The sequence below is a fragment of the Barbus barbus genome (assembly GCF_936440315.1).
Source record: "Barbus barbus genome assembly, chromosome: 37".
Classification (NCBI taxonomy): domain Eukaryota; kingdom Metazoa; phylum Chordata; class Actinopteri; order Cypriniformes; family Cyprinidae; genus Barbus; species Barbus barbus.
The window spans coordinates 18,476,389-18,488,387 of NC_136715.1; the positions used below are offsets into that span (position 1 = coordinate 18,476,389).

The 11,999-nt window shown below is 36.3% G+C and overlaps 1 protein-coding gene across 1 annotated transcript; it reads left to right on the forward strand.

The window, feature by feature from the left end:
- Positions 1 to 3,898: 3,898 nt before the first annotated feature.
- Positions 3,899 to 9,065, forward strand: LOC306856632 (prostaglandin F2-alpha receptor-like; the record flags this gene model as incomplete). Its single annotated transcript, XM_079395990.1, has 2 exons — positions 3,899 to 4,705; positions 8,754 to 9,065. 2 exons carry the CDS (start codon positions 3,899 to 3,901, stop codon positions 9,063 to 9,065), a joined length of 1,119 nt encoding a protein of 372 aa, XP_079252116.1.
- Between the last annotated feature and the right edge of the window lie 2,934 nt (positions 9,066 to 11,999).

An 11,999-nucleotide genomic window follows, 5' to 3' on the forward strand; every position in this document is an offset into this window, starting at 1 on the left:
TATGGATACTAAATTGCCAATGGTTGTCCCCTCACTGTCAAAAAGACGCTAAACAGATTGACTATCTTTTCTCTCCATCGGACTTCAAACAAATTCCAAAGAGAACTAAATGAGCCTCAGTACCAGGCCTGGCTGACCAGTGGACTACACCCACGATTACAAGATACATAACATACACACACGTAGAGAAATTTTCTTTATTTAGACAGTTTTAAGTCCAGTAACTTTGTCGATTCACTTCGGACCAATCAACCCATGGCTGGAATGATGAAGCTACGAATTATACATGCACCAGGACACTTTACACAGCACCAACAAAACCAATATGCAAGTAACCGCTTGTCTACTATTTAGATGTGCTTCTAGGCTTCGACCCCTTTTAATTAAGGTGATGTGATTCTCTGATGGTTCTAACAGGTTTTGTTTAGCTGATGTGTTTACCTGCCATTACACGCAACTCTCTCTCTCTCTCTCTCTCTCTCTCTCTCTCTCTCCATACCTTCCTTGCGTTGGCCTCTATGTTTAATGTGTCTATGTTTGTGTCTAGTTCGATGTTGCATGTTCCCCTGTAGTGTAGTTTAATAAACATCCATATGTATTCACGCTTGGTTGTCGGTGTCTGCTTCTCACAGAACGAGGACACTTCCACGTTCCGGTTTTGTTACATGATGAGCAATGTATTAGGGAGGAAATTATTTTTCGTGGCCAGAGAAATAATTTTCCTTTGAGTCAATAGACGATTAAAACTGTCCATACTGCGGACAAACAAATAATCTTATTGTACTATTAATGCTATAATTCCTTAAGATTAATATATAATTGATGACAACCTATTATGATTAATTATGTTCATCTCACTTTGAGCTAATTTGAAACAGTTGTTTAAACTTAAAATAATTTATTACCCTGCTGACTTAGTCAACTAAAATATTCCATATCATTCTACAAAAAAGTGCCATTTGTCTTCCTCATTAAAAAAATCTTGCTGTGCTTTTTGATGAAATAAAAATATGTAGAAATAGTGCTGTCTTTTTCTTCATGTTTACAAGGTTTAATTTGTTAACATTTGTCAATTACATTATTTATTGTGAACTAACACTGAACAATACTGTAACAAATGTATTGCTCATTGTCTACATGTTACACTGTAAAAAAAAAGAAAAAAAAAAGAAAAGTTGAGCCAACTTAAAATTTTAAGGCAACCAGCTTCAGCAGATTTTTGAGTTCTCTCAACTTATTTTTGTAGGAGATTCTAAACTTTTTGTTAATACAGCAAGTTGAGAAAACTCAAAAATCTGCTGAAGCTGGTTGCCTTAAAATTTTAAGTTGGCTCAACTTTTCTTTTTTTTTTCTTTTTTTTTACAGTGTAGTTAATGCATTAAGTAATGTTAACAAATGAAACAAATATTGTAAATAGTGCTGTCAATCAATTAAAAAAAATGTATCACATTTTCTTTTCTGAAATTAATCGTGATTAATCCCGCCTAACATAAAAGTTTTTAAATATACTTTTATATTGCAGTAATTTCAGATTAAAACTTCAAATTAATGTACAAACAACATAAAGACAGTATATTTTTAATATTTGTTTACTGCCGTCTTTATGATGGAAGGCCAGTATCACTGATACCAGTACTACAGGTTTCTCTATAAAATAGTTTTTCCTCCTAATATTTAACCATTGACTATAGCCATTCGACATTACAGTATAACTGAGAGCTATCATTTTTAACATTTATTAGACTTATAAAAATAACTTCTAATTTAAGTGAATTTAAAACAGTCTATAAACCCATTATATTAAATGCCATATATTTACCTGTGCCCTTCAGCAGAAATATAGCCTACAAAAAATTTAATTGAAGTTATCAAACAATAATTTAATTCTAATCCCTAAATATAGATGAATCCTTAAAGCTACAAAAGTTGACTTCCTCCTTTTTCTTTTGATGACATCACAGCAGCTGGTTATTAGGTTATTTGATTGCTATTTCTTTAAGAGCTGTTGCTGCTGAACTTGACACGGATCTGACACGCATTGTATTTTCTCTCAACTCTCTTTACCTTTTCTTACCTTTTCAGTAATGAACTGTTAGATGAGGGAGACAGTGCTGGGCTGCTCCAGGACGGATTTTGAAAACCATTTCAGAGACATTCTTAAATGTGACTCATGTAAAATATATTACATGCATGCTCCGTTTAATGGCAGCTTTATTCGCCTGTTTGGTAACTTCATGACTTAACTGACCACGACAATGCATGCACGTAGTTTATTTCGCGCTTTGATATGAAATGATACATGCGCGCAGGCGCCTTTGTGCTTGCAATTGAACAGCACGCGCTGCCAGCACAGTACCTTTCCGCGCAGTACCATTTGACTCGCTCCTGCGCTGAAGTGAAGCTGGAGATCGCGTTTAAACGTCTCCTGTTTGATGTGGTCATTTTCGGCTACTGAATAAATGCACTTCTTATCAAGAGAAATTGTGACAGAAGCAGCAGTTGTGAGTGGGGTGGCCAACCCTAGCTTCGCCCCTGCGTTAATTGTGTTAAATATTTTTTAAACCGTTAAGATGAAAAAATTAATCGCCTGCATTAACGCGCTAATTTTGACAGCACTAATTGTAATGTGTCATTATTACCACCCAGGCTGTGCGTCAACCCTGTTACCATCACCTTCCCCCTTAATATTAAAGAAAGAATTAAATAAAGATAGAAAGCAAAACTTTGTCATAATGACAATGACTTGCTTTACACATAAAACAAATGGCCCTTTATGCAATTTCTATGCAGTTTATTAATACGTAAACATAAAATTCTATCAATCAATAAATATGAATGAATGAATAAATAAACCTCGTTTCATAATAGCTAATGCCCCAGGAAATATCCAGTGCGTAATGGCAGATTTGGCATGCGCAACGGGTGTTCATCTCTGTTCGGGTCATTATATTATAATGGTAGACCAAAACCCATAGGACTGCAATATCGCAACATCATCTCATACCACCACCACGCACGATGGGGAACTCACATTTACTGTGGTGAATTCAGAGCGCGCTCATCACAGACTGCTCTTTCAGCACAGTCCGTGGATTTCCCCAGCAGCCGTTATTTATACGGGAAGAGTGAATGAACCTGGAGCACTGAGACTCATTTGATTAGCAGAATACGGTGAGTAATAAACTGGAATAATTGTTTGGAAAGAATAGTTTTACAAAGTGAAGCAGTATTGATTTGATGTATTTGTTCAATCATTTTTTGAGTTCAAATTATGGAACTACTTTTCAATAAAATTCTGAACTCAAGACCTGTTCATATAGGATATTTATGAAGATTTAGATTGTGTATAAAAATTACTAAACTTTTTGGAAATCTTTAGAGTGACATAACATTTTATTATTTTTGCAGAGCAATTTATTATTATTTAACAACTTTGAATAAACAATATTTGTATAAATAGTTTGTTAACCATCTATCTATCTATCTATCTATCTATCTATCTATCTATCTATCTATCTATCTATCTATCTATCTATCTATCTATCTATCTATCTATCTATCTAATCTATTCACTAGCCTACTTATATTTTCACAATTTATATTTTAACTTTTCACAACAGATTGATCATAAATGGGTAGAAATCTAGAATAGTATAATGTTAGGAACAATTTAAAAATGTTCACATACATGTGAAACTAATTGTGGAAATAAAACTGAACAAAAGTTACACATATTCTGTTTAGTGTTGATTTTGGAGTCTGGCTGCACTGAGAACATTGTAATTGCACACTTGGGTTTCTATACTGTGAATAAGGACAGTCTACAGTTCTTATCAGTTTTGTTTAACACCAATGACATCACTAATATTTAGTTTGTTTGCAGTGAGAAGTGCTGATCATGCTTTATAATGGTTCGGCTAATGCTGGATGCTTGGTGTCAAGTGATGTGAGTAATGGGAGCTGTACCAAAAAGGAAGTTTCTGTGACCCCAACTGCCATCTCGATGACGGTGGGCATCGTTTCCAACACTCTGGCCCTCTTCATCTTGATCAAAGCCTACCGCAGGTTCAGACTGAAGTCTAAAGCAGCCTTCCTCATGTTTGCTAGTGGTCTGGTGGTGACTGACTTCTTCGGACACCTGATCAATGGCTCTTTGGCTCTTTACGTATACGCCTCACAGAAAGACTGGGAAACATTTGACCCTCACAAGTCTTTGTGTGACTTTTTTGGAGTTTCTATGGCTTTCTTTGGCTTGACTCCTCTGCTGCTCGGAGGCTTGATGGCGGTGGAGCGCTGCATCGGAGTGACCCGTCCTCTCTTCCACGTCACAGTGCAGGGGTCCCATCACGTCAGGAGGTTGTTGGGTTTAACCTGGCTGCTGGGTCTGCTGGTGGCCTTGCTGCCCCTCCTGCTTCAGCGGTCCTACCAGGTGCAGCATTCACGAAGCTGGTGCTTCTTCCGCCTGCAGGGGCTGCGCGATTGGGTGGATGTGCTTCTGCCCATGCTGTTCTCTGCACTGGGTTTGCTGGCTCTCCTCGTCTCATTGGTGTGCAATACTGTGACTTTTCTCACTCTCCTGCGGAGTAGGGTACAACTTGACCGAGATCATCATCGTCATTGCCGTAACACATCACACCATTCTGAGATGGTCTGCCAGCTTTTGGCAATCATGCTGGTTTCTTGTGTGTGCTGGGGGCCAATTTTGGTAAGAAAATGTGTCCTATTTTTCACACACACACACACACACACACACACACACACACACACACACACACACACACACGCACACACGCACACACACACACAAATAAAAAAGCAAAAAAAGAAAAGTTTCTGTAATTATTTATATTTTTATTATTTATCAATAAACGTGAGAATAAAAAAATCACCTCCCACTGAATAAATAATTAATTCTATCTAATAATAATATCCTAATTCAACATAACATATATAGATGTAACTATATAGATGTATTTATTAATATAAATTTATTTAAATGGTAAAATTAATCAAAAAGTTTAAAAATAATAAATGTAAGTCAAATTTAAGTAAATTTAGATTTATTCACCATAAATTCAATTCAATAAATGTAAAAAATATAAAAACATCTATCTATCTATCTATCTATCTATCTATCTATCTATCTATCTATCTATCTATCTATCTATCTATCTATCTATCTATCTACACAAATATACATACAGTATATATATATATACATATATATATATAATAAATATAAATGTATTAAGTAATATATGACTTTCAATAAAAAATACAAATACATCTATCTGTGTGTATGTATGTGTATGTATATATATATATATATATATATATATATAGTGCCCTCCATAAATATTGTAACAGTAAAGACAAAATTGCTCTGTTGGCTGTGGAGTCAAGACATTTGCAAATATGATTAAAAGATGAATATGAGACAAAACTACAGAAAGTCACATTTTATTATTAGCCGTTTCAACACATACATGTTTTACCAAATAAAAAGATCAGCACTTTTAGAGTTCATCACTCATTGATGTGAGCATAAGTATTGGGACAGTTGAACATAAGGCAGATATAAAAGATTAAAAGCTATTATTTAGTTGCAGATCCCTTGCACACAATCACAGCAGTGAGTCTGTGACCCATAGACATCACCAGACTCTTGGTCTCATCCTTTGAAATACTTTTCCCAGCCTTTAATGCAGACAATTCCAATTGTTGCTTGTTTTGGGGAGTTTCTGCCTTTACTCTCCTCTTCAGCTGGTGAAATTCATGTTCAATCGGATTTAAATCTGGAGATTGACTTGGGCAATCTAAGACTTTCCATTTCTTTGCCCTTATACATTCCTTGACTGAACTGGCAGGGTGTTTTGGGTCATTGTTCTGATGCAATATGAAGCACTTCCCAATGAATCTGGTGGCCTTTTCTTGAATATTGGTAGGAAAGATAGTTTTGTACCCTTCCAAATTCATTCTGCTACAGTCATCATACATTAAGTCATCAGTAAAGTTGAGAGGGCCTGTTCCAGAGGCAGCCATGCATGCCCATGCCATCACCTCCACCATGCTTTACAGATGAGGCTGTATGCTTCGGATCATTGCACTTCCCTTTTTTTCTCCATATTTTTGCTTTCACATCACTTAGATAAAGGTTCATCTCATCTTTGTCTCATCGGTCCATAAACACAGTTCCAAAACCCTTCTGGCTCACCTTTGTGCTTTTTTGCAAACTCTAATCCTCCCTTTCTATTTTTGGTGCTAGTCAGAGATTTGCATCTTGCTTTGTTGCATCTGCAGGGGCCCCCCGAGGGGGAAACATGATTTCTACCGAGGGGAATGCTAGAGCTCTGCATTTCAGCCTTTTTTACACCTCTAGGGCCGGGCTTCGGGCCAATTTTCACGTCATAGTTCAGACGCGGGCCGGGCCTCTGGCTGTTATATTTTAGGCATCCATCAATTAGTGATGAAAAAAATTGCCGCCCTGGTGGAAACAACACGAGACCGTGCCGCGACTGTCAAGAGCGGTTCGACGGTGTTTAGAGTCCCGCAGCAGCAGCGAGTGCCGTCTGCACAGATGAAGAGTTATAGCAATAGGCTGAAACTTGCTGCAAAGCCCCAGCAAAAGTAATTACCATGAATGTGTCGGGGGGAAATAGTAAGGAGATATTTATTCACTAATATATATAAGAATATATATAAGAATTATTCACTAATAAACTAGATTTTTCTGTGTCAGTGTTGCAAAGATGAAGATGATGATCCTGATTCGCCATCTCCTCATTAGACGTGCTTTTAGAGAGAAGTGCATCTTCACGGATTATAATGAAAGAGTTTTTGTTTTCGATTAGATTTATTTCGTTAATTAGTAATTTAAAGCTTTATATAGATATATTTATCATGTCTGTAAGGCATGTATTCGCTGACTTTCGGTTTATTTTTGTGAAGCGCTCCTGTTCAAGACGAGACGGCGCATCATTTTCTTTATTTTACATATTTTATAAAAGGTTTTGTTGATATTGTGAGTGCACACAAATAAAAGTAGACCCTTTACAGTTACGAATGATGTATTACTCTTAATTCTATGAGCAAAAATTGCGTTGTTTCCATTAAAAAAAAATGTAATTGATTGCGCTGGCGCCTCCATGTCCTGCGCTTGAACTTCCACTCTCTGCACAAACTGGATGCAGCGCACATTTATCTAGGTTTAACGTTTAAACATTGTTATATGCTTGAACTGTTTTAGTATATCTATAGATTTTATTTTAGGCAAGTCGTGATGATTTGAGAAGGCTAAATTGATCAAACATGGATCAGCCCACCGGTCTGCCGCTGGCCGCTTGGTCTTTACTTTTAGAAAGAAAAAAACGTATTTAACGAACAAAAAAATGCTCCAAACGTTTTTCTAAATTAACTTTATAAAAAAAAACCGAAACAAAATATAATCACTTTGCCATTACATACAAAACTGAACTATTTTAATAGCTGAAACAGTATAATCTGATTTGGGAGAAGGGGGAAAAGACGGGCTCGGGACGGACTCAGGCCGGTAATTCTGTTAAGCTCTTGGACACGTGCCGGGCCAGGGCCTGAGCGTCTCAGGCCAGGGCCTAAATTTGAGGCCCTAGACACCCCAACCACCATATAGCTCTAATTGACTTCCTCTTTTCTTTTAGCATCCAAATTGCTTGCTTTTCTCTCAAAGTCAGCCCCCTCATCTTCATCCTGGTTTGTGTGTGTCATCATCGAATGCAAGATTCAGAATGCAGAAGTAATGGATATAACTGATACGACACATTCCCTGCTTTTAATATCTGAAGAATTAATGCAACAGGACACAGCTGATCACTTAGAAAGACCTGTGAGGCAACTGCTCCAATACTTATGCTCACATCAGATAGAGGGACGAAACTCTAAAAGTGCTGAACTTCTTAGCTGGTAAAACATCTATGTGTTGAAACGGCTAATAATAAAATGTGACATTCTGTAGTTTTGTCTCATATTCATCTTTTAATCATATTTGCAAATGTCTTGACTCCACAGCCAACAGAGCAATTTTGTCTTTACTGTTCCAATACTTTTGGAGGGCACTGTATGTAAACGTATATAAATCTATATGTAATAAAAATAAATGTGTAAAAAATGTAATTTAATAAACAGTATTTTTCGGTGTTTTCATTTTAAAAAATATCAACAATTTTTTTATTGAATGAAATATTACATTATATTTAGCCATTTAAATTTGCCATTGCTTTTATGCAAAGAAGCTTACAAATGAGGACAATAGGAGCAATCAAAACCAACAAAAGAGCATATGTAAGCACCATGACAAGCCTCGCAGTACACATAGCAAGGTTTTTTTTTTTAATAGCATTTTGTAGTCGAAAGAATAAAAAAAGAATAGAGAACACTACTGTTAGAGGGTAATTTTTATAATAAATAAAAAGAAAACGTAGCTAGATAGAATAGAAAAAGAATAGTGTTAGAGGGTCAAGTGTAGATGGAGGAGATGTGTTTCTTGAAGATGGATAAGGGCTCAGCTGCTTTGATTGAGTCTGTGAAAGTGATTTTGTGCCTCTTTGGGGTGGCACTATAATGCGCCCTTCACTTGCAGAATGCAGAAAAAGTCAAATACAATGTATATGATTGGTTGACTGAGCATATTGAAAAATTATTTATTTCTGTTTGGAGCCACACATGCAGATGTATAATTCTTGTGTGAAATGTTTAATGCATCATGGTTTGTTCCCCAGATAACAGGCATCATCTTCAGCCTGCAGGATCACGGTGAGGATCAGACATCATACACTCATATGCTCCTGGTTGTACGCATGGCGACCTGGAACCAGATCCTCGATCCGTGGGTGTACATCCTCCTGCGCAAAGCTGTTCTGAGGAAACTTTTTCAGGTGGCATTGAGACTTTGCTATCCTTACTCCAATTTTCGTTTCCAGTGGCAAGGCAGCATGGAGGCCAGCAGCTCAGTGATCAGCAGACCAGACTTCATCTGCCTGCATGGACCTTTCCTGCCAAACACTGCCATCCAGTCAGATAACCTCCGCTGAAGGGGGTTAGGATATTTGATCATTACAGTGGAAAAAGAGACTGTCTTGAAGAGGAAATCAGCATTCATTTGAAATCTGAGGTCAATCACAGAGTGGTTTTCATTAGCATAAGGACAATGTGCCAGAAGAAAATTTAATACAAATGTAATGCATACCAAAGTTTAATCAATTTGTTCAAATAAGTGGGGTGTATAGGTGCTTTTGAAGGCTTGTTTTTAGTCTATTGCTTCAAGCAAGCAGGTTTTGAGGCCTCGTGTAAAAAAAAACAAATCAAGTTTAAAAGATGATCATGGTTAAATGTTTCAAACATGATATGTGTTGTTTCATTGTCTCATTAACAGCACACACACACATTTCTGATCATGATGTTTGTATTTTATGGTATCTATAGATTTGAGCATTTTTATGAAAGTGTCTTGAAATGTAAACATAATTTGCTGCTGTAAAGAACTGTTTAAATCCATAATTTGTCTGTCTCAAAGCACTACAAAATATAAACATGTCAGAATAAATATACAACTTTTGTTACATATAATGTATATAATGCAAAATTATTAGCCCCCTATCAAATATTTCATTATTTTTTAAATAATTCCTAAGTGCTGTTTAATAGAGAGAAGATTTTTTTTCAACACAGCATTTCTAAACATAATAGTTTATTTAGGAAGCTTGAAATGTTTGTAATACAAATAGAAACAATATTATTACTACAGGCCAAAATGATTAGCCCTCTGATGTTAATTGTCAATGGTGTATCCCTTTTGCTTGATAACAGCCTTTAGTTGTTTGTTGTAGTTCTCAACAATTTCAGGCATGTCTCCTGAGGAGTCACAACCCCATTCCTTTTAGCAAATCTCTCAAGCTCCTCCAGATTTGTTGGTCTCCGGACTCTGGTCTTCAGTGAGCCCCACAGATTTTCTATTGGATTGAAGTCTGGGCTTTGTGCAGGCCAGTCAAGGACATTCACTTTGCTCATTTGGAGGTAGTTCTACACCAGAAATGGGGTGTGCTTTGACTCGCTGTCATGCTGGAAGACAAAATGTCAACCCAAACCATCTTTTGTTGCAGATTGCCTGAGGTTCTTTCAAAATCTTCTCATAGTCTTCCGTTCTCTCAATTCCTTTGACTCTGATGAGATTCCCAGTTCCAAATGCACTGAGACATCCCCACAGCATTATACTCCCAACTCCATATTTCACTGTGGGAACGGTGTTCTTTGGGTTGAGCGCCTGTCCCTTCTTACACCAAACATAGGCAACATCTCTATGGCCAAAGAGCTCTTGTTTTGTCTCATCCGATCAAAGGACACGTTTTTCTCCAGGTTGTCCTTCAAACTTCAATCTAGCTTGGAGGTGTTCTTGGTCTGCAACCTCACAGTCCATTCCTGTCCGGGCCTCTAGTGACCGTCTTCATTGAGATAACAATCCCAGACTTGACTAAATCATTCACTATAGTGTCTTGGCAGTTGTTCTTGGGTCTTCAGAAACCTATCTCAATAGTTTTCTTTACAACGTTTTTGAAATCTTTCACTTCTTGCCGCTGTTCTCCACAGTGTGAGTCTCTTCTAACGTCTTGATAATACTTCTCACGGCTGTTCTTGACACTTGAAAATGCTTTGATAAACGTGTATATGCTTCTCCTCCTATGTGAGCATTAATAGTTAGTCTAACCTATTTTTTTTGTCTTTGCCATGATGACAGTACAAAAGATTTTACTAATTGCTTGAAAGATACTAATCCTCAGTTTACAGTGTAATTGGGCTTAGAGGGTTAAGTTAGGTTGGTTAGGCAAGTCATTGAACAACAGTGATTTGTTCTGTAGCCAATCAAACAGATCATTAGTTAATAGGGCTTATAACATTGACCTTAGCTATTTTTGTTTTTTAAAATAATTATTTTATTCCAGGCAAACTAAAAATAAAGCTTTCTGCAGATGAAAAATATAAGTAGAATACTGTATTAAAATTGCTCTGTTAAACATCACTTGGGAAATATCTGAAAAAGAACTGAAATTTCATAGGGAGGCTAATAATTCAGTCTTCAACTGTATATGTTTGTCCATATATATATATATATATATATATAATATAATTTATGTGTATGTATATAATATGATTAAAAATAAAGGTGCTACACGATGCCATAGAAGAACCCTTTTGTCTAAATGGTTCCATAAAGAACCTTTAACATCTGAACATCAGCCTTTCTGTTTCACAAAAGTATCTTTGTGGTGAAAGAAGGTTCTTTAGATTATAAAAAGGTAAGAAAGAGATGGTTCTTTAAAGAATATTTGACTGAATGATTCTTTGTGGAACTAAAAAAGCACCTTTATTTTTAAGAGTGTAGGAGAGAGCAGGGTGAGTTGAGCCAGTTTTTACCTATGGTGTGTTTAAAGTGAGCGCATGACAGTAATGAGTCCAATTTAAATATGTACATACATTTCAGGATGTGGTGCATGTTTAGGTTTAATCACTTTGAGTCTAAAATAAACTGCTTTCAAAATAAGGCTTTCCAAAAAAAAAAAAAAGTGTTCTCTTGGTTCAACTTGCCACATGATGCCACTGATTATGCTGAACATGTTCAGCTCATGCTATATGAAAAGGAATTCAATAAAATGACTTGTTAAAATCTGTGTGTGTGCCTTATGATGGACTGGAGCCTTGCAATTGCATAAAAAATTAAATGGCCAATTTTCATAAACAAGGTCTATTTAAACTTTTCAGGAAAAAAATAAAATACAGAATAAAATAAAAAATGTTTGGTCTAAAATGAATGAAATGTATACAATAAAATAATACTTTATAATTATAAGAATGGCTGATCCACTGGATCAAATTACCCCACCATTTGAACAAACTTGTATCATCCAGCAGTTTAGAGCTAACAGTATAGCCTCATATTATAACTCATATTATAGGCCTCTAACACAAGCTTG